The sequence below is a fragment of the Pogona vitticeps genome, chromosome 3 (assembly GCF_051106095.1).
Source record: "Pogona vitticeps strain Pit_001003342236 chromosome 3, PviZW2.1, whole genome shotgun sequence".
NCBI lineage: Eukaryota > Metazoa > Chordata > Lepidosauria > Squamata > Agamidae > Pogona > Pogona vitticeps.
This window is the reverse complement of record NC_135785.1, coordinates 243,591,499-243,614,104: the sequence shown is the minus strand read 5'-3', so window position 1 is coordinate 243,614,104 and position 22,606 is coordinate 243,591,499. Positions and strand designations below refer to the sequence as shown.

The following is a 22,606-nucleotide window of genomic DNA, read 5'->3' as shown; positions in this document are numbered from 1 at the left end:
ATTCTGTTATTTCTGTGCATGTCTCAACAACTTGTTTAAAATGAGGAGACCTGAAAAATGCAATTTTTATACTGCCTGTCTACAGGTTAAAAGAAAGAAAGAAAGAAAGAAAGAAAGAAAGAAAGAAAGAAAGAAAGAAAGAAAGAAAGAAAGAAAGAAAGAAAGAAAGAAAGAAAGAAAGAAAAATAAACCCCAAACATGTATTGGATATAGTTGGCTCAGTTGAAATTTTAGAATACAGTACTGACATGCTTTGCACGTCTTTCTTGAAAACAAAAGGGGAAGCAGGATTTTATTTGCAGAGGCAAAGGTTTGTGCGCATACAGTTGGTTCACAGCTCACAGCTTATGACGATTCTCCATCCCTCCCTCCACCATTCAAAACTATGCATACAGGACAATTTCTATTATATCTGTAGCCCAACATCCCTTCTTTTGTAGACACCCATCTTTTGCACACATTTTAAAAAATCTTCTATACTGATGTGTGTTTTAATGTGCTTGGTTCGTTTTATCAATACCCTCCCCATCTTTCTTAACTGTGTCATCTGTCTTTTAATCCACTGTTGTGGTTAGCTTGGTGGCGGCTAACTGCCGTGTGTGTGTGTGTGTGTGTGTGTGTGTGTGTGTGTGTGTGTGTGTGTGTGTGTGTGTGTGTGTGTGTGTGTGTGAGAGAGAGAGAGAGAGAGAGAGAGAGAGAGAGAGAGAGAGAGAGAGAGAGAGAGAGAGAGAGAGAGAGAGAATCATTTTGACCTCTTTTTTTTTGGTCAAGGGACTCGTAGAGAGAAACATCTACACTAGAGATGGGGGTATTCATATATGAGTACCCCCGCACCGGTGGACATAACGAGGGTCCAGCCCCCTGGGGCCAGAATGTCCACTCACCTTCTGCTGTTGCTGAGGGCTCCGTGCTCCCTTCCTATTGCTCCAGAGCTCACAGTCTGCGAAACCACTCCTGGCAGGAGGATGAGCCTTGCTTCAAGGTCAAAGAGTGGCTCACAGACCGCAAGCTTCCGGGGCGATAGGAAGGGAGCGCGCAGACCGCAGCAACAGCAGAATGTGAGTGGACAGTCTGGCCCCAGGGTGCTCAACCCACGTTACGTCCACCTGTGCAGGGGTATTCGTATACGAATACGAATACCCCCATCTCGAATACCCCATCTGTAATCAACACTTCAGATAAGCTCTGAGGTGGCTTTTAAAATATACAAACAAGGTCCTAAGAATTATATGCAATCGTGTACTTTGTTTACAAGCTTGCCATGTGTGCAAACAGGAATTTCCTTTTGCTTCTTTAACTATCTTTGCAGCCATAGTTTATTTTTTCCCACTGTTCAAGTGGTCTAGAGCAGTACCAGTTCCTACTAGTCTTTTGATGCTAGGAAATGGGATAATGTTTTTAGGCTTTCAGCCAGTTAAGTACCTGTTGAGCATCTGAAGTTTTGATTTCTCTCCCTCCCTCTCTGCCTTCTTGTAGACATTATAAATCAGATTCTGATTAGATGTCGCTTTGTAAGAGAAGCAGGTAAATTACAGAATGACATACAGCTAAGGCATTAAGCTATTGTTTTTGTACTGAGAGACAACAGCAGACCTTGAAGGTTTAGAGACAATGATGCTGGTAAGATAAGAACTGCGAGACAGTGTTCTCAGAAGCTTATGCATTCTGAAGGAACACAATGGTGAACATTAAGATTATCCTAGAATGGAAATTTTGAAGTGTTTTGATATAACTAACAGGTTCACATTTATACTATTTAAGCATTTCTGACAAGTATAGAAGAGAGTTTGGGCTATGGGATGACAACCAGATGCCTCATAAATTAGTGAGATGACTGAAATATACTTAAGCTGAACCTTCTAGCCATATACATATATCCTTTGAAACTAAAACATTGTTAGACCCTTCAGGCATGGGCAATGCTACTTAAATTGTTTTAACAAGTGAAACCAAAATCAAATTAGCATGGTTTTTAAAGAAAGGTGTGTTTCCTTGCTCTTAATGTCCACATGTGGCAAATGTAATGACATAGTGAATGGGGCAGGTACTGATAGCTATCATATGCACAATGTGTTTTGTACACCACATCAAACAGATGCCACTCAAAGTGACAGCAGCCAGAAGCAAGTGCTCTGACAGCTCATTAAAACCAGGTCTAGATTGACTGTACTGATCTTAATACCCACAGATCTATAATAAAATTCATTACTTATTACATTTTCAAAAAAGAGAGATAGACATTAAGATTCTCACACTGGAAATGTATCTAAACAGTATCTCTACAATTATTAGGATGCTCAATGCAGCCAATGGGCTTTCTCTAATCAATCTCATGTCCTGTTACTCCAGTTGGAAAATGTACCTGATTAATCTTTTGTTCTGTTGCTCCTGCAAAATCTGGTATTGGCCCAAAGCTTTTCAAGACACGTATCATGCCTTCACGATATCTGTCACAATAGTTCAGCATTCCTGAAATAGAAATAGAAACTTCTTGTTTGTTATTCCCAAACAGAAAATCCTACATAAGCCACAAAATTGTAAGATTTCTCGAATTTCGGAATTAAAAATAACAATCCATTTGTTATGTCAGTTGCAGGGTTAAGCCTAGATTTTTGGTTAGGATTTGAGCTTTTGCCTTTACGCATCTCATATTTCTAGAATCCAATGAGAATTTTGGTGACCCCTCTGAATTGGGACAAACAACCAGCAGCCAGAGTACGCAAGGTGTGGTTCTCAGCATCCGAGTTCACTGAAGAACAGTATGGAACTTCTTTTTGATCCCAGTACATTACATTGATTGTAATTAAAAAGTGCCTTAGTGGTAAAATACATTGATTGGTATATTTTTTGATCTCCCCAAAACCTGATAACCTGGCAAGTGGCTGAAACTTGGATACATTTTACAACTCTTCAGGTGATAATACAAAAATGCCTGTTTTGTATGTCTAGCTTGATCTGAATTCCACAACAAATCATTACTCTGGGAAACTGAAATACTTGTTCAAGTGGTTGTTAAAGGAATGTGTTGACTTTGCTTATTACTCACTGCTGAGAGCACTAGCACACTACTAGTATGTTATGTTTTAGGTTTTTAAAAATATTTTTGTAAAACAAAAATGCACTGGGTAACACTGGGTAATCCAGATGTTCTTGAAGTGCAACTCGCAGAAGCCTTTGACACTAGCTCTGTGTCTGAGGTTTCTGGGAGTTTCAGTCCAAGAAGAAGATTGGGAACCACTGATATAACGAATACCTTTATGTTACAGGTAACATTGTTACTTGTGACATGTTACTTCCAATTCTGATGGAATTCTGAATTCCATACAGAATAGTAAACATTATGAGCCTACTGACATATATAGCTAATGTAAGACCCATGTTCAGGTTGTCAACTTTTTTTTAATTAGGAAAAGAAGAGTAAAAAAAACCTTTTTGCTGAACTTTTAGTGACATTTATTGCATTGGCAATATGAACTGTGAATCAACACTAAAAGGTCCAGATGGCATAAACAGTTCTTAAAACTATAGTATTTTTTCCAGTGAAGATATTTAAGAATTTATTGGAAACATACCTATCCAGTTCATTTTCTTGCTTTTTTCCTCTCTTTTGTTAGTGGCTAGGTTTTTACGACCTTCCATTAATTCAGAATGGTTGAAAACAAGCATATAATCTTACTGTGTAATGTGGAATCTCAAAAGATTAGGCACACACACAGGAAGAATTTTGTATTAAGATTATACTATGATAGTTAAATGAGAGAATAGTTCCAGTAGCACTATACTACAGGGATCTCTGATAGCATTTATTTTCTTGTGCTTTATGCCAAAAATTTAAAATGTCTAGCCTTGGGATAAGAACTTTCTGGTTCCCAAATCAACATCCACCATTATCATATTTAAGTCATTTGGATTGCCTTACAGTACTTCTCTTGTTAAAAAATGTTGAGGGCTTCCTTTCTGTCTGTCAGCATTTAGTTCTCATGTTTCTTTCTCTCTCTGTGTTCTCACTGACTTGCTGTTAGCATTTGTACTCAAATCAGAAGGCTGTGGCACAGAGCCCTACGTTCAACTCTCTTCTCATTGACTGTATGGGCAGAGCAAAGACTCTTACAGTAAGCTCCCATGCATTCTTTCTGAAGCCCCACGAGTTCAATGGGACCCAGTTTTAGTTAAACGTGCAGAGAGATCTGGGCATCTTCCAGCAGTGGCAGGTTACACTACTCCTCACTGAACCTACAATCGTGAACTCTGCCCCCAATGTGGCTATGCTCCCTAATTTCTTGACCAGCCTTGATTTTAAAACATGGTGAGCAAGGACAGTGCACCTTTGTTTTTAAGCAAGATCATGATCCCAGCAGTACAATTTGGCTTAAAAGAGGGTGCATGCTCCTTATCCATCTTGTTTTTAACTGAAGCTCTTTTGGTTTTGTTAAACCGTGTTTTGCCACTGCTGCTGCAGCACATTGTCCCAGCATATACTATTGCAGGGGATGCTGCCCCTCCATGGGATAAAGGATTACATCCCAAGGCAATATCTTTGGGGAGGAGCTCCTACATGCATCAATCCCTCAAATACCAAAGGTAATGGGATACCCCACAAAGTACAGGGCAGGTCCTACAGAGAGAAAAATAGTGGGTATACCCTAGCTAAGAAACCCTTGAAGTAGATGCAGATGTCCACTCTTTCCTACTACTAATAGTAGTAGCTATTATTTTATAATTTGAAAAAGGTACAGTCTTGCCAAAATATTCACAGTATATCTTAAACATGGTATATCTTAAATGTATCTTAAGGAAATGCAATCTATTGCCTGCAATCGCAATTGTAATTCATATAGCACATTTCTTAGAAATCTCCAGAAATTCTAAGAACCATAGAAGAAAATCTCCCAAAGGACAGGACCTGTAACTCCAATCCAGTCTCATTATAAGATTAAATGGTATCCTTGATGACATTACGTCCTGAATCCAGGGAACACCCATATTTCATTTCTGGTAGTAAAGGTTACATACCTTCTGCATTCAGATGCATTGTTTCCAGGGGCCCTATAAAAGCGTACCGCATTCCCAAGCCATCAGACATCACAAGGTCTAGATCAACAGGAGATATTATTCCTTCCTGCACAGCAAGAATATTAATGAATATTGAAATACTATTTTACACAAATCCTGTTTTCTTGTTTGCTGTGCAACCCATTTGGGGCAGAAGTAATGAAAACAAAAATGTAAAAATATATTTTTTTTTAAAAAACCCTGTTGCTAAAATATCTATTATGTTCAATATCATCATTAATCATATAGCCATCAGTGTGCTTGACACATAACAGTATACAAGAGAAAAGGAGACTGCAATATAACAGTGAAGAGGATAAACAACAGAGGAGGAGGAAGAGGAGGAGGGAAGAAGACCTGAAAGTAAATAGAAGAATCCACATGGATTTCGGCTACACATATGTAAGCTTAGTTATGAGAGGCACAGGAACTAGGGAGTTGTACCACACTCTTCATGGAGAGCTTTAGAGATATAACACCAAAGAACAAAAACTGGGTGTGAGCATGGTTAAGAAATCTGTGTAATTGTTTAAGGAAGGGACTTCACGTGATCTAAGCCACGTGAGATGAAATGTTTTTTTTTGCAGTGGAGCATTGAATAGACATGAGGAGACCAAGGAAAGACAAGGGAAGACCACAGAGGGCAGGGCATGGATCAAAGCTTTTGGTGAAAAGACAGGAGAAGCAGCACTGCATTTCTGGAATGTTGTAAAAGGGATGCAACGTGAGTTGACTGTGGAGAAATATTTGAAAGAAAAAGATTTCCAGAGAAGATAAAGCCAAGGGTTTGTACTTGTTCAATAAGATGGCCATATTACAAAGCAGAGTTCAGCAATACTTTTATTAGATCACAAAAATGTTAAGAAAGAAAGGGCAAAAAGGAAGCTTATGGAGTCCTTCAAAACTTTTCTTCAGGCTGTGTACTCCAAAATGCAGGACATAGGGAGGGAAACAGAAAAAAATCATCCAAGCCAGATGGTTTCAACTCTTCTGGTTCTCTCCCCTTACCTACTACTAAAGTTTTGCAACACCCAGCCTGATTAAGAGTTCTGAGGGTTCAAAACCTGCCTTTGTCCTTTTCTAAACATCTTGGTGGCTATTTTTAAAAATTTTCTTATGACAGACAAATTGAACTTGAGACAACAATGATACACAGAAACAGGAATATCAAGAGACTGGATGTAAATGCAGGACTAGAGTGAGAAGGCAACTCTGGGTAAAGACGTAAGGTGCATCTCTCCATGTCTTGCAACATTACTGGCAAATGTTTTCCAGTTTATGCAAGGCCAAGACATTATTAACCACAAGGACCACAACAATATTAAGACCTTTACTGAAGAAAAGACATAATTTGACACATTCCTTAGGAAAAATGCAATAGGTAGAAGTCAGTCATCACTCATCAGCAATACCGAGTGAATAATTTTAGTGTTTGAGCTCCTCTGTCACATCTCACAAAACATGTACCTTTTTATCAGGACTTCAAAGGATCACGTTACATTTAAAATCATTCTGTAGTAGTATTTTAAATTGGAGTTCTCATATTGTAAGTTTGTGTGTGATGTAAAATATAAAGATTAATATGACCGGAATACAACACAGCTGCCTTACACTGTTAAAAACTGGTTGCATCATGTAGGCAACGTGCATGGCCTCAACATGCCCAAGGCAACTCCCAGATCTTCCATGTCATGAAGTGCTGTTCAAAGCTCAGTTACAACTACAGGGTACGTTTCTAAGTAAACTAGCACACCCTAAAAACAAGCTGGGGCAAGTTCTCTATCTTGTCTATCAACAAATCACCGCACATTTCTGTAAGGTTTCTTCGTAACACTGCCTTCGTATAACTACTTTCATCTTATTTTTTAATCAATAAAAATGCACAAGCTTAGCCAAGAAAGTTCTCTCCACTGTGTCACAGCGAAGAGTTTATGTGATATATAAGATGCTGCTTAAGGCAAAAGACAACATGACACCCATCTGATTAGACTGGCAGTTGAATCTTATTTCAACACCTGGTTGGTTTTGATGGTGGCACAGAATGGACTTAATAACAGAAGGAAATGGCTGAAAGGCTCAAAGAAATGGTTGCAGGGCTCCACTGCTGCACCAACATCTGCAGCCTGGGGCACCTGCCTTATTATCTGTAATAGTTAGCCCTGAATATACTAAAGGGTATATGAGTCAATGAGTCAAACCTCAGCTGCAGTTACTTCAGATTGTACTGTAAACTGCTACAGACTACAGGCAAGCTAAGCAAATTCTGTAGTTTTTCCCATGTTCAGCTAGCATTGCCAAGTCATAATAACCAAAGCAGAAAACATGTTCCTGAAGTGTCAGATGAACCAGAAAGGAAGTGCATAATTGAGCTGGCTCTATCATCACAGCCACTCTGTGACTTTCCAGCAACAGAGCCATCCTTAATATTTTCTAGAATTCAGGTCAAAACAAACAACCATTGAAAGTCCCAACCACAGATCCATTTGGGGGGAGGACCCTGTACCAGTCTGGTGTACTTTCACACCTATCTGTTCTCAGGATCACTTCATTAACAATTTTTGCAAGTTTAAATAGTAGTCATTTGTAGTAGTGAAATTATTGGTTAAATTCCTACGAGTTATGTTATTTCAATTGGCAATTTGCCCTATTCCATTTGATGCTTATGACTGCACAATTTATCCCTGGAAAAAGAAGTTCCCCGGCCATTCAGCTAGCATATCTATTTCAACCCCAAGTGGTGAATTGACACTGCCACATACTAAGCAGAGTCTGATGGGTCACATGCCTTTTCCCTACATGCCTTCACCGTTTCTACTATTAAATTAACCTGAGTTCTACAGTTTTACACTGCCAGGACTATGACATTCATCCAGTCTCCTTCTTTACAAAAAAGGGCATAAACAACAGCATAACTATTTATGCTCTACATGGGTATCCAACATCCACTGTACATAGACATAATATTTTATTGGACTAGTGAGAGTGTCATGCTAGTGAAAATCACAGGTGGCCTGTGTTCCATGAGTGGGATGTCTTCACTCCCAAATTTTGAGATGTGGTGCCTCCCCTGCTTGGATCACAAGTTGTCCATGGTGACAATATAACACTAGAGAAAATGTGTTGCTTTCAATTTAATGGAAATACCTGAGGATGTGGCACATGCTACAAAGTAAACTGAGAGTAATAACCTTTTAAAGAAAGATTTTAATCTTTTCTCAAATATTTTATATATTTTAAAAATACTTTTAATATACTCTAGTATAAATTGCTTTTGGAACCCTGCTGGGCAGAAAAGCAATAGACAAGTACAATGAACAAATCAATGGACAACAAGCTACTGGATATTAATATGCATGAAAGGGAAATCACAGAAGTCCTCATGGCTAATTGCTACTGAGTGACAAAATGCTGGTGTGCAAGTGGATGCTTGATTGGGCACATGACTGATTTATTACTGGCACCTCATCAATTAGCTGTGGCCACTTCCCTGCATTTCAGCTACCTACAATTTGTTTGTTTTAATAGAGGAAGAAAGGGTGGCAACAGAGCTACCTTTTCATCTCCAACCAATGTAATTTATTGAGACAAAAAAGTCCCATGTCATTATGATTGCAAAACCATAATGCAGAGAAGCAGAGGTGACTACTCTGATTACCAGTAGGTTAACCTGCTAGGGGAGTAAACACTGGAATTCTCAATAGGCTCAGGAAACACATTACACAGGAATATAACCCTCCATGAACCCTAATCCTACTGATTTTCAATACACTGAAATTCCTGTGCAAGAGTTCATCCATTGCAAGTTTTTTTAATCCAGCCAGGTTAGTTAGTTAGTTAGTTAGTTAGTTAGTTAGTTAGTTAGTTAGTTAGTTAGTTAGTTAGTTAGTTAGTTAGTTAGTTAGTTAGTTAGTTAGTTAGTTAGTTAGTTAGTTAGTTAGTTAGTTAGTTAGTTAGTTAGTTAGTTAAATCCCCCATCAGTTCAGTTTCTTGCCAGAGACATGAAAGTTGGGTGCTCTTGTTCAGTTTAATTTCCATATATCCTTGCAACGAATGGCACTTTTGAGTGTGTACATAATGATTTGGGCCACTGAAACACAGAAGACTTCCTTCTATCTAAAACACACTCCTTGACCCTGGCTTTCATCTCCCTTCATCCACGACATTTTTCAGTCAACTGAGGAGACAAAAAACTAGCAAGGAATGAACTGATGGCAGTAATAAGCGTTAGAGGTCAAATTCAACTGTAGAAGGATCTGGACACTGCCTACAATGGGGCATGGAAGTTCACATTGGAGGAGTTTGCATTCAAACTCTGGTCGACTAGCAGTCAACCCAATGACATCTGGATAGTAGTAGGAAAAAGTTGTAATCTGGTTAATCACAGTACAGGTGAAGATTCCATTTCATAATATTCATTCTTCATATCTTTTGGGTTATTCTGTTTCACCTATTGGCATAAAGATAGAGTGGCAGTCTACAAGCAACTATTTGTCCTGAACAGATTATTCCTGATAGGGAAGAAATGCCAAAGACCAGTGTCTACCAAGGAATTAATGTTTTCAAAGCATGAATGTTGAGATCAGTGAAAACATTCATTTCCTGGCTTGTTAAACTGATCTTCAACTCAGTTTCCTTCCTGACATTAAAAGAATGCCAAAAAGGCATACTATTATCTTACAACACGCCATCCTGCCAACCTTGTTCTATGCCCTCATATCACCTCAGTAGCTTGCCAATCCAAAGACCATATATACAAATCTGCTTAAGGAATCTTCATAAATTTCTGCAAAGAAAATGAAACCCCTTCCTTTAAAACTGATTTTTGTCATAGTACTTTTACTTCTCAAGCTGAAGTTCAAAAGGCACTTTGTTGTAAAGTCTGTACACTTCCTTCAGAAGGATTGCTTTATAGGCATGAACTTCCCTTTGGGTCGTTTTCTGCATACAATATCTGACGTTTTATAAGCTTCCTTGTTAAGGAACATAAAAACTAAGAAGGGCATGCCCATACATCTTTCTCACAGACTAGATGCCAACAATGATTGTGTGAATCATATACAGTCAAGTGAAAAAGAAAGTACATCTTCTTTGAATTCTATAGTTTTATGTATCAGGACATAATAAAAATCATCTGGTCCTGAACAGGCCTGAAAATTAGGTAAATACAAGCTCAGATGAACAACACATGACATAATGCACCATGTCACAATATATTTTCAGACCTGTTAAGGACCAGATGATTTTTATTGTGTCCTGATACATAAAGCCACAGAATTCAAAGAGGGTGTTCTTCTTCCTAGAGGAAAAGTCCACTGCAGGTTACAAGCCATGATGGGGATGTGTACGAGTAATCTCCAGGTTTAAAAGGATGGTAATTCAAAATGCCAGATGCAGGGGAGGGGTATCAGGAGACAGGTATCTAGTTGTCTGGTGTGCTCCCAGAGGCATCTGGTGGGGCCACTGTGAGATACAGGAAGCTGGACTAGATGGGCCCTTGGCCTGATCCAGCAGGGCTCTTCTTATGTTCTTATGATATCCAGATTCCCTTGCTGTTTCTGCAGTTCTACAGAAAAATGACAATCAAAAGACTGAGAGACATCTTTTTGTGGTGGGAAATATATTTCATAACTAACAATACAGAGCTAGAATTTAAAAAAAAAGATGAGAAATTTGTCTTTATTCCCTTGTATCTGATTATTATCAAAGCATGAGAGACGGGACTCTGAACAGCTAAAGTTACTTCTGCTTAAAGGATTATTTTCATAATTGTTTCACAAAGCACAAATGTTACAAGTATGCCCAGATCTTTCTGAATGCATCAGGAAATGAAGGGAAACAACATGAAAGCCAGTATTTCTCTTTCTGACCTTTTCACCTTGTTTTTCTTGCTAGAATGAAAACAGCATTGTTTTGGAATCCTTCTCATCTTACCTACTGTACAAATTTGCTTCCTTTTTTTGGTATTTAATATAGTTTTATCCTAACTTGATAGCCTGCTACCAGCTTGGAATGATAGAAATTGCATCCTAGAACACCTTGGATGTTCTAGGATGCAATTTCTATCATTCCAAGGTGTCTTGGTCTATAAACTATCTCTGCAAGAAAATGTGCATATTGCTATTTTCTACCTCATAGGCACCCTTCAGTCTCGAAAGACTATGGTAACGTGCTCTGTAGGGAGGACGTCGACACTGTATGCGAAGCTGGAATGTCCTCTCCAGAGCATGAAGCCTGGGTAAAATAATATGAAGGATAGGCTGTTACCTAAGCAGCAAATCCCCCCTCTCCACATTGCTGAAATAGTCCAATGGAAAGGCAAGAGCCAATACAAATGGTTCCAGCGACGTCGCAAGAGTTGACAGAACGACATGAACTGCCTCTGGGACTCCGACTCCGGATTTTGCCTCAAGGTTGACTCCTGAAGCCTTTTCCATCAGTGGATATAGCCACAAGGCAGTGGAGGTTTGAAATAGGAGTCTTCCTTCTCCTAGATGGGCTGCCTTCCTAGGCTAACAAGCCCTACCTACCCGGCTGCTATTTTCTTATACCACCAGTATTTGCTAATGCATGGGAGTCCTAGGAGTTCCAATTAGTTCAATAAGATTTATTCCTAGGTTGGAATGGTCAACATGTGACCCTCCAGATGTTGCTGGACTGTGATGTGGGATGATCGAACAGGAAGGCATCTGCAGGACTACACATTGCCCACTCCTGCTCACTGGACTCAATGGGGCATAACTCAGAATAATGTATTACTTGCACTGTCAGTGTATCCCCTGCAGCCTAAATGGAACACTGTATTCCACAGAACTCAAAGCACATGGAAAGAAAAAAGATATCTGAATTCATGCTTACACCAACAAGTCTCCATGCTTCACTAATAATTGCATACTGAAGCCGGTTCAACACAAATCCATCAATCTCTTTCGTCAGTTTAACGGGTGTTTGTCCAATCTTCTTCATCAGAGCGTAGGTTTTATCCAACGTAGAAGGATCTGTTTCTGGGTGGGGTACCAGTTCAACCAGAGGCACATAGTATGGTGGATTTACCTAGTCATAAACCAGAAAGAGTAAGAGATCATGTAGAAATACATACATTAATGGAGACATTATTATAGCTGAATACTAGTACTCTGGAAACTTTCAGTTATTATTTATGCTATTTATATGCCACTTAGCAATTTAAGCACTCATTACACTATTGACCTGAAATTGGGGGAAAATGCAAGGCCATGAAATCCAATAAAACATTAAATATAATGCAAAACAAAGCTAACAATCTCAGGTAAACCTGGCTGGGAAATTCAATGACTTGGAGTACCCAGGCATCAAGAATCTGACTTCTCACTGGGCTTCTCAGGAGAACAGCTAGCATCTTTAGCCCCGGACAGTATAGTCCTACAACATCACTAGAAGAAGGGCCTAATAAACATGACTTTACATCTAGGAAACCCTGGTAAGGCTCATCATAAGTCAAAACTGAGTTAATGACACATAAATGTAAGGTAAACCAAGTCAGAGCAGCACAAAATTAGCTTAACTTTTTAAACTCTAGCAATATACATAAGACTTAAAATTCACACAGGATTTTAAGATTAAATGACTGGGGGAAATTAAAAGGATTGCACCCGGCGCAAGGACTACAACATGGATGCCAGGTGAGCCACTTCAAGAAGACATTACATAATCACAGTGTTACAACTCAAAGAGCTGTGTCACCTGAAAAACCTCACTTGACAGGGCCTTTTGGATAAGGCCATAAGATGTTCTAAAGGTCCATGCAAGTATATGTAGGAGGACACAATCCTTCAGATAATCTGGACCCAAATCATTTAACGATTTAAAAGATAATTTACCAGCACTTTGAATCTGGTCCTGAAATCAATCTCAAGCCAATGTAGATGGCAAAGCATTGCTATAATGACTTGGTCTACGATCTTGTAAATTCCAAGAGAGGTCCTGGTATCGAAAAGTCTGGAGTTAGCCAGTGACTTGGTCTAGCATCTTGCCCAGGAAGAGATTGTTAGCAACAAGCCTAATGCTGTTTAAATCTTCTTGGTCCACATTGAGTTACATGAGGTGTGGTTTAATTACTGTTTCCTGCAAAGCGGTTGGCATCTTTCTGCATCTCTCAAGGAATTCACAAGTTCTTGGACCAAGTCATTATTTGTCATTATACATGTAATGCCATCAGTGGGTTTACTTTACTTAATAAAAAACTTTCAAACGTTAACTAGTATATACAATTCTATTGCATTTATTCATTCATTCATTACATGCATTCTTTTAAGATATTCTCCAATCTCATTTATAAAAGCAATTTACAAAACCATACAGCCTTCATGTGAGATACTACTTTCACTTGAAGCCGATACATGGGCTGAAATACAGTAAGAAGTCACAACTTAACTAGGTTCATTGAATCAATGGAACATATGGAGGAACTGACTCACCAAATTCCCACTGATTATGGGCCTACTCTAGTTGTGATTTACTACTCGATTTTAGCCACAGAATTCCAATTCAGTCACACAGGTTCTGCCTCCCTACCCAATTACAAGCTTCAATACAAACAATTACAAATACAGTGGTGCCTCGCTTAACGACGTTAATTAGTTCCAGCAAAATCGCTGTAGAGCAAAAATAAAAAACCCATTGAAACGCTTTAAAACCCGGTTAATGCGTTCCAATGGGCTAAAAACTCACCAGCCAGCGAAGATCCTCCATGCGGCGGCCATTTTCAGTGCCTGTATAGTGAGGAATCCGTCCCTAAGCATAGTGGGGAGCCATTTTGAGCACCTGTTGGCCATTTTGAAAACCCGACTATCAGCTGTTTTGATCGTCATAATGCGAAGAACTGGTTCCCAAAGCAGGGAACCGATCTTCGCAAAGTGGAAATACCCCATTTAAAACATCCTTTTGCGATTGCAATTGCGATCGCAAAAACGTTGTCGTGAAGCGGATTCGTCTTAATGCGGGGTAATCGTTGAGCGGGGCACGACTGTATATCATGGTATACTTACAGGATGTGCCACTATACATTGTTTGACATGTTTCAGTCCAGTGAACAATTTTGTAGGCAAAAGACAGGAGGTCGAACTGCTTAGAATCACATCATTGCTGGCAATAAGATCTAACTGGCCAAAAATCTTCTTCTTCAGTTCTAGGTTCTCAGGTGTACATTCCTAGAAAACAGAATAATCAGGTGCTTACAGTATGATGGTGGTATTTTAAGTAGTATGCATTACCATAAATGTATTAACTCCACAAACTGTTTTCACACAAGAAAACAAAACGTTGGTACAAACAGGACAGTCTGCGCAAAATAATTCATGGACACAAGTCAGACATCATAAATGGCAATACAAAGAAACTGGTTTCAGATCATTTTAACTTGCCTGGACACTCTGTACAAGATTTTGAGAGTTGCCATTCTCAAGAAGAAAAATTACAGAACAAGAATCCAGAGAGAGAGATAAGATAAAATATATACATATGTTTAGAACCCTCCTCAGTGGACTCAATATTGTATAAGCCAAGGATTCTTAGGAAACTATCAAATATAAAATGTCCCATCTGCTGTAATGGACTCAATATGAGACATCTTAATTGATTGAATATAAGCCAATGAACTCAATAAAAGTCAAAACTCAATGTATTTATTTATTCATTCATTAATTTATTTATTAAATGTATATACTGCCCGTCTAGAATGTGTCTACTTTGGGCAGTTTACACAAAATATAAAAAAATAAACTGAGGAAGTATAAATAAACTAAAGATGCAACCCAAATTAACAACAGAATCCAACACGGAAAAAGAAGAAGAAGAAAGAAAATTAGGCTAGGTGATGGCTGTAGGGAAGGCTATAGTCATGTCTTCAAATTGGTCTTAAAGGCCCTCAGCAAGGGGGGAAGGCAGATCTCTGCAGGTAAATTGTTCCAGAGACAAGGGGCCGCTGCTGAGAAGGCCCTGTTTTTAGTTTTTTCCCTTTGGATCTCTCTTGACATTAGGCCCCTCAGCCACCCGGCCTGATTGGAACCATCTCGTTGAGATGCAACCATCTAAGCTAGCACACCTGGAGAAGGAACTGGCAAGCCACTCCAGTACCTTTGCCAAGAAAACTCCTTGAACAGAAACAAAAGGCCAAAATATGATGCTGTAAGATGAGCCCCTCAGGTTGGAAGGTGTCCAACATGCTACAGAGGAAGAGTGGAGAACAAGTACAAGTAGCTCCAGTGCTAATGAAGTGGTTGGGCCAAAGCCGAAAAGACGCTCAGCTTCAGACGTGCATGGTAGTAAAAGGAAAATCCGATGCTGCAAAGACAAATACTGCACAGGAACCTGGAATGTAAGATCTAAGAACCATGGTAAACTAGATGTAGTCAAACAGGAGATGGCAAGAATAAACATTGACATCCTGGGCGTCAGTGAACTAAAATGGATGGGAATGGGTGAATTCAATTCAGACGATTATCATATCTACTACTGTGGGCAAGAATCCTGTAGAAGAAATGGAGTAGCCCTCATAGTCAGACCTTTCAACATCACAGTAATCCGCGTTTATGCACCAACCAACAATGCTGAAGAGGCTGAAATTAACCAATTCTATGAAGACTTACACCACCTTCTAGAACTGACACCAAAGAAAGATGTTCTTCTCATTATAGGGGACTGGAATGCTAAAGTAGGGAATTGAGAGATAAAAAGAACAACAGGTAAGTCTGGCCTTGGAGTTCAAAACGAAGCAGGGCAAAGGCTAATCGAGTTTTGTCAAGAGAACAAGCTGGTCATCACAAACACTCTTTTCCAACAACACAAGAGGCGACTCTACACTAAAGAACTAAAGAACCTCTTAATGAGGGTGAAAGAGGAGAGTGCCAAAAATGGTCAGAAGCTCAATATCAAAAAAATTAAGATCATGGTCACTGGTCCCATCACCTCCTGGTAAATAGAAGGGGAAGATATGGAGGCAGTGACAGATTTTACTTTCTTGGGCTCCATGATCACTGAAGATGGTGACAGCAGCTACGAAATTAAAAGGTGCCTGCTTCTTGGGAGGAAAGCTATGTCAATTCTAGACAGCATCTTAAAAAGCAAAGTCATCACCTTGCTGACAAAAGTCTGCATAATCACAGCTATGGTTTTTCCAGTAGTGATGTATGGAAGTGAGAGCTGGACCATAAAGAAGGCTGACTGCCAAAGAATTTATGCTTTTGAATTGTGGTGCTGGAGGAGACTCTTGAGAGTCCCCTGGACTGCAAGGAGAACAAACCTATCCATTTTGAAGGAAATCATCCCTGAGTGCTCACTGGAAGGACAGATCCTGAAGCTGAGGCTCCAATACTTTGGCCATCTCATGAGAAGAGAAGACTCCCTGGAAAAGAAGCTGATGTTGGGAAAGTGTCAAGGCAAGAGGAGAAGGGAAGGACAGAAGATAAGATGGTTGGACAGTGTCATCGAAGCTACCAACATGTATTTGTTCAAACTCCGGGAGGCAGTGGAAGACAGGAGGGCCTGGTGTGCTCCATGTGATCATGAAGAGTCGAACACGACTTAACGACTAAACAACAACAAAAAGCTAGCATACCAAATTAAAAGTTATGGGTCCAATGACAATATTTTCACATTGATACAGGATTCTTTGGAAATATATCTACCAACTTTTTCATTTGCTGTAACAACTATCCAGAATGCAAATATCAACCATTTTTCTTTATTGATATTACTTACCAATTGCGTAAGATGCCATCTTTCTCTTACTATTATTGCACTGTTCTTTTATTGTGTCTAATTCTATTTATTTATTTATTCATTAAAAGTTATTTATTAATCCTCTCTGCACACTAAGAGTGTCATAATGATATGCAAGAAAAAATATTTTAAAATACTTCAAAAATGAAACCTTTTTAAAACACTCACTTTAAAACATTTACATTTTTTGGAAGATAACTTTAAAAGTGGAAGGTTACACTGTCAGTACACTTTGGTCCTCCACTGGAAATTCAGCAGGGATGGAACCAATTCCTGATAGAGATTTCCATAAATGAGGTGCTGCTACAGAAAGTGCTATCTAATGTGCTCACAAACGTAGTCCTCTGGAGTGATGGTACATGCACCAAGACTTCCAGTGAAGAACTCAAATTTTGTACAGATTCAGAGTTGATCTTAAGATATCCCAGACACAAGTAATTTAGCTGCAGAAGTGATAGTCATGTTAGTCTGTGCAAGCGTTATAGATAAAAGCAAAACACTGTAGTAATAGCATCTTTGATATGCAGGTCTTTCATTAAAGCTTGTGCTGTAAAGAATGTGAGAATCTCTGTCATAAAATAACAGCAGTAGAGTATATCTGAAGATTGTAGAGTAACATGAATCTTGGATTGGCTGTTTACAGTCCTTGATGAACTCACCACTACAAGCTTTTCTTGGTAATCAGTTGCAATAGTGTGTGAATTACCCCAGGCAATTGGGTGACCCCAAGAGCAAAGAATCTATTTTACCTTTGAAGTTTCTAAAGTGAGTCTGTTATCGTGGGAAAAATATCTGGGAGATGAAGTACAGTACAATATTTGTAAGCCATTTAGGACTTTATAGAACAAAACCAGCTTGAATTTATCCAGTACAGTTGGTTCAAGACTACTGTATGGTCTCTAAAAAGCACACCAGCCTGACATCCTTATTTTGTGCAATCTGTAGTCCTGATAATTTGGCAAGGTTAGCCTCATACAGAGTGTGTTACAATAATCTAAGAGGTAATTAAGGTAATTAAGGCATTGCTAAATCCACCTTTCCTAGGAAAGGGGAGGATCTGGAACATGAACTGGAGCTTCTGGCCACAGCAGCTATCAACCCTTTGAACCATTTTTTATGAGACAAAAGAATTTTCTATTAAAGTTGGAAAATACAGATTTGTTTCCGATTTGTTCATTCAAGAAAACAGAACAAAACAAAACACCAATTTCATAAGGCCAGACTTTTCTTAAGAGAAGCTTTACACTTCCAATTTTAAAAGTTAACTCAGAAATCAGTGGACTTGTGGAAAACATTTTATGCTCCAAAGATTTTATTTGCACCGCATGGAATTTTACTGACTTTTAAAAGTCACAAAACAGACAATGTGCCTTGATAAGAGAGCCATTTTAGAACAACAGAGCCAACTGTACTGTTGGTACAAAACAATACTTGGCTTGTAATTCCGGGATCACTTCTGTCTGCAAGGTGGTTGCCTTTAAATACTTTCCTTTCGCAAAGTCACAAGGCTAGGAGAACTCTGTAGATACTTGTTCACAGTAATAAAAGAGCAGTCCTGAATAGCTGTATTGTGAGACTCTCCACCTGAAATCCAATGCTTTCTTTCAGATCAGATGATAATCACAGAGGTAAAGCTCAACACTGGTGGAAACTCAAACCTACCATGATTACACAAAAGCTCTAAATAGACCATTTGCTAGGGCTTCTCTGATAGAAGCACAATTGTATTCAATTTGTTGGACTGATGCATTAGAAGTTCTGTCCTTGTCATGCACAGATTTATTTTCTTTGTTAGTGAGACTGACTCCCTGAAGAACAGAAGGGAAATTAAGCTCCAAGACAGCTCATAATCAGAGTTTCATCACTTACTACCACACTACAAAGCCTGTGTAGCTATTTAGCTCCTCATGAGAAAAAGACCAAACATGAAACTGAGAAGGCACAGGTACTGAAAGTCAGCTCACCACAATAAGAGTCCAGCTGAGTGAATGTTAAAGGATACAGTAGATTCTTGTGCCCATTCCTGGGTTGGTAAGACCACACTTCTCATATGCACAAAAACAGTAATCCTTTATTTGAAAAGCATTAACGCCTGAATACAGTTGCTGTACTCTTGACTTTCACATTAACTGAACTTTGTTACAGCATCCCTTGTAAAAGTCTGATTAGGACACACCAATTTGTTGATTTTCAAGAACAATGATTCCTTACTGGCCAGAATTTGCCCTTTCTTTGTACATTAAAAGTGTACAAGCTGCAAGCTTTGTGTGTAAATGTTGTTCATTGTCATTTTTTACTTATACTGTATATTATTTATTAGTAGTACAGTATTTGAAATACTTTAGCCAACCTTTCTTCTTAAAAAGGACCCAAGGTACAGTAGTTTACCAGAATTTAAAAAAACCCACAGTATTTAAGATTTAAAAAAACAGTATTTAAGATTGGTAACAGTAAATATACGATACATCAATGAATACAATACCAAAAAAGTAAAATAATGCATTCAATGCTGTGTAAGGTACAACAATCCATTTAAAAAAATCCCACTTAGCAGCTGTTTATTCGAGGCAAAGCTTGCCTGGAGAGAAAAGTTTTCGCCTGCTTACAGAGTGATAGTAAAGATGGGCCAGTCATACTGCCCCATAGTGCTAGAGCACTCTCTGGGTGGTTTATAACATAATTATACAATTTGCAGACACACACCACCCAAGGAGGTGGACACTCATTTTACCATCCTCAGAAGGATGGAAGGCTAAGTCAACCTTGAGCCAGCTACCTGGGCGCACCAAGATAGAACTCAGGTTGTGAGCAGAGGCCTGTAGTACTGACATTTAACCACGGTGCTACAGGGCTATGTTGTAAATGTAGATCATTAGGCATATATCGCATATCAAGGCCATAAACACATAAGGTCACTGAAAATCTCTATGACTGCAATAAATACTGAATTCTGGTGGATTGTTTTGATATGCTAGGAATGCATCAAGAAATTTTCTAATCTGAAGAAATTATCCCAGCCTTCTCAAGTAAATTACACCCAGTATGTATCAAAGTAATTCTACATGCATTACTGCTTCGACTGGATTTTTAGTACTACTTGTGTTTTCCATTTTTTGTAAATTCCATTTCTCAGAGTGGCATTTTAATTTTTTTTCTATGTATTGTTCTTAGTTCTAATAATGTCTTTCAAGGATGTAAGATGCCTCTTTACTCATTGTTCTTAGCTTTAAATATTATATTTTAATAACATTAACCACTGTTGTATATTCGTTGTTTCCAACTTCAATTATTGTCTTTCAGTATTGTAAACCACCTTGGGTCCTTCTCAAGAAGGGTGGGAGTAAAAATATTATATATAAATAAAATAAACACATGATGCAATTTTAAATATACAATATGTGAATTGAACAGTGTAATTATTTGAAACAAGACTAGGAAAGTTGTAGCCTTTTACTGTAGATACTGCTGAACTTCAATTCTCATAATTCCTAACCAGGCTGGCCAATGATGAGGCATAGAGCATCAGCATCTAGAAGGCTAAAGGCTTGCCACCTCTGATGTAAAATGTTTTCTTAAAGAGAGGAAAAGTTATGTCCCAGAATTCAAGAATTAACTCTGGGAAATGTCATCATTCAAAATATAAGGTAGCCTGACACTTATATAAGATATAGGTGTACATATCCCAAGTGATTGTTGATCCTGTGGAGGCTCTGCAGAAGGGGTGGAGAACTTTTGACACAAAAACTCCCATAAACACCATCCAGCATGGCCAACTCCAAGAGACGCTGGGAATTGTGTAAAACATATACAGTACTGAACGAGACATTCTTCCTCCCTGCCATCCTGTTACGGGAACTGCCTGAATACTTGAGTTAGTTACTGAAACAAATATGCCCAGTTTCCATGATGCCAACATTCCTGGATCAACGAGACAATGTTCCCCTTCCCTACTTATATTTTCATGGGTTAAAAGCTAGAAATATCTCTCCTGTTCTGGAAAGTTTTTGACTGTAACAGGTTAGCTGTCAGGTTAATGCTGCACTCAGAATCTTCAGAATGGAATGCCTTAGAGATAGAATAAGAAGTTGATATTTTAGAAATGTAATTTAGAATAAATAATGAAGAGCAAAAATGAAGTGGAACGCTCACAGACCATACATTTTGAGGAGAAATTCAGTAGCTTGATACACTAAAGCCAATAGGATAACATTTGTTTGTTATCTTGACACAAAATGACTCCTTTAAAAATCTAACAATAAGCTTTATGGAAGGATGCTGATGATTATGATTTTGAAGTAAACTGCTTTATTTTTTATCTATCAGAGGAAGAAATTTCTTTTATCTCTATCAAATTAGTTCATTATCTTGAAGACTGTTTGTTTGCCTTTCTAACAGCACATGACTTGGTTTGTTTACTCAAATTGTCTGGAGTTAATCTGCTTTGTAGAGTTCAGGGATCTGCATGTCGTTGCCTTGTTTACTCCTCCTCTAAATTTGTAGCCCCTGATTACCTTGGTTTGAGGAGTTAATATTTGCAAGGCTGAAGGAGAGGATTGTGCCTTGAAGTTTAGACTTGATAACTCTTCAGTCCCTTCTTTCTCTACAATTCCATATTTTCTTAATGCATATTTAACTACAGCTTTTCCCCCACTAAATCAGAAAAGTAAAATATTAATTTAGCATAATTTTTTTCAATTTTTATTTTTAAAACTAAAAAAGATACAGAAGAAAAAAATCAAAACAAAAAAAAATAACTAAAGAGAATCATAATAACACAAAACCACATAAACAAAACAGCAATAAATAATGTGCTCCCCTCTACCAGGATCATGTGGAAATATAACCAAAATTTTCCTCGATAAAAACTCCCTCAATAAAAATATTCTTATCTATCTCACTCTTCTTTAGTTTAATATCACTTAATAATTTTTCATGAATAGCTATATTCCAAACTTCTTTATACCATTCATTTATAGTAATTGAAAAGCATGCTTTACTTTCTAGTTCCTTGCTACCATTAAACTTCTTGCTGTCAATAAATTTGAAATTAATAATTTCATTGTCTAACTCTAGCGCTCCTTATCAAATATTAATAAAAGAACAATTTTAAGGCAAACCTTTATAATTACCTTTGCTACTTCATTGATATCCTTAAAAACAATTGCCAAAATTTCAATATTCTTATATTCCTACCACATATGAAAATAAGTACCTATTTTATGACATCCTCTCCAACCTAACCTAGAATAATTAGCATCTATTTGATTTAATTTCACCATAGCTAAATACCATCTCCAAATTAATTTATAAATTTTTTCCTTTATCTTTATGGACATAAACGTTAATATCCTTTTATCCCATATATTCTTCCATACCTCTATACCTATTTTATTTCCTAAATCATATTTCCATAATGTTTTAGGAAATTCTTGTTGGATTTCTGCATCTATTCATATCTTATGAATTCAACTTATCCCTTTCATTGTCTTTGAAGGAGGACCAGAGGAGAGTGTGCCGTCCCACCAGAGGGAGGGAGAAAAGGGGGATGCGAAGTCAGAAAGCAGCGGTCTGGAGACAGACTGAAAGGAGAATGTGACCGAAGAGGGGGGCGAGAGCGGAGAGAAGCGGGAAATTTGAAATATGTTTGGTGGAAGAGCGTGGGAATAAGAAAGGGGAGGAGCAGGACTTGTCAGTTTGGGAAGAGGGTATAAGTAGCCAGGGAGAGTGGTGGTTCAAGATAGAATTGGAGTTATGGAAACGGAAGAGAGAGGTGGAAAGGTTACGGGAGTATGAGAAGATA

At 38.3% G+C, this 22,606-nt stretch overlaps 1 protein-coding gene across 1 annotated transcript in view; it reads right to left on the bottom strand.

The window, feature by feature from the left end:
* Window positions 1-22,606, bottom strand: part of CRYL1 (crystallin lambda 1) — a 60,557-nt gene that overhangs the window by 4,401 nt on the left and 33,550 nt on the right. Inside the window, exons 4-7 of the mRNA XM_020802022.3 lie at window positions 14,076-14,237; window positions 11,908-12,102; window positions 5,014-5,119; window positions 2,363-2,469 (exon numbers count right to left, since the gene is read on the bottom strand). Coding sequence (XP_020657681.3) covers window positions 2,363-2,469; window positions 5,014-5,119; window positions 11,908-12,102; window positions 14,076-14,237 — 570 coding nt within the window. The remainder of the gene's footprint in view (window positions 1-2,362; window positions 2,470-5,013; window positions 5,120-11,907; window positions 12,103-14,075; window positions 14,238-22,606) is intronic.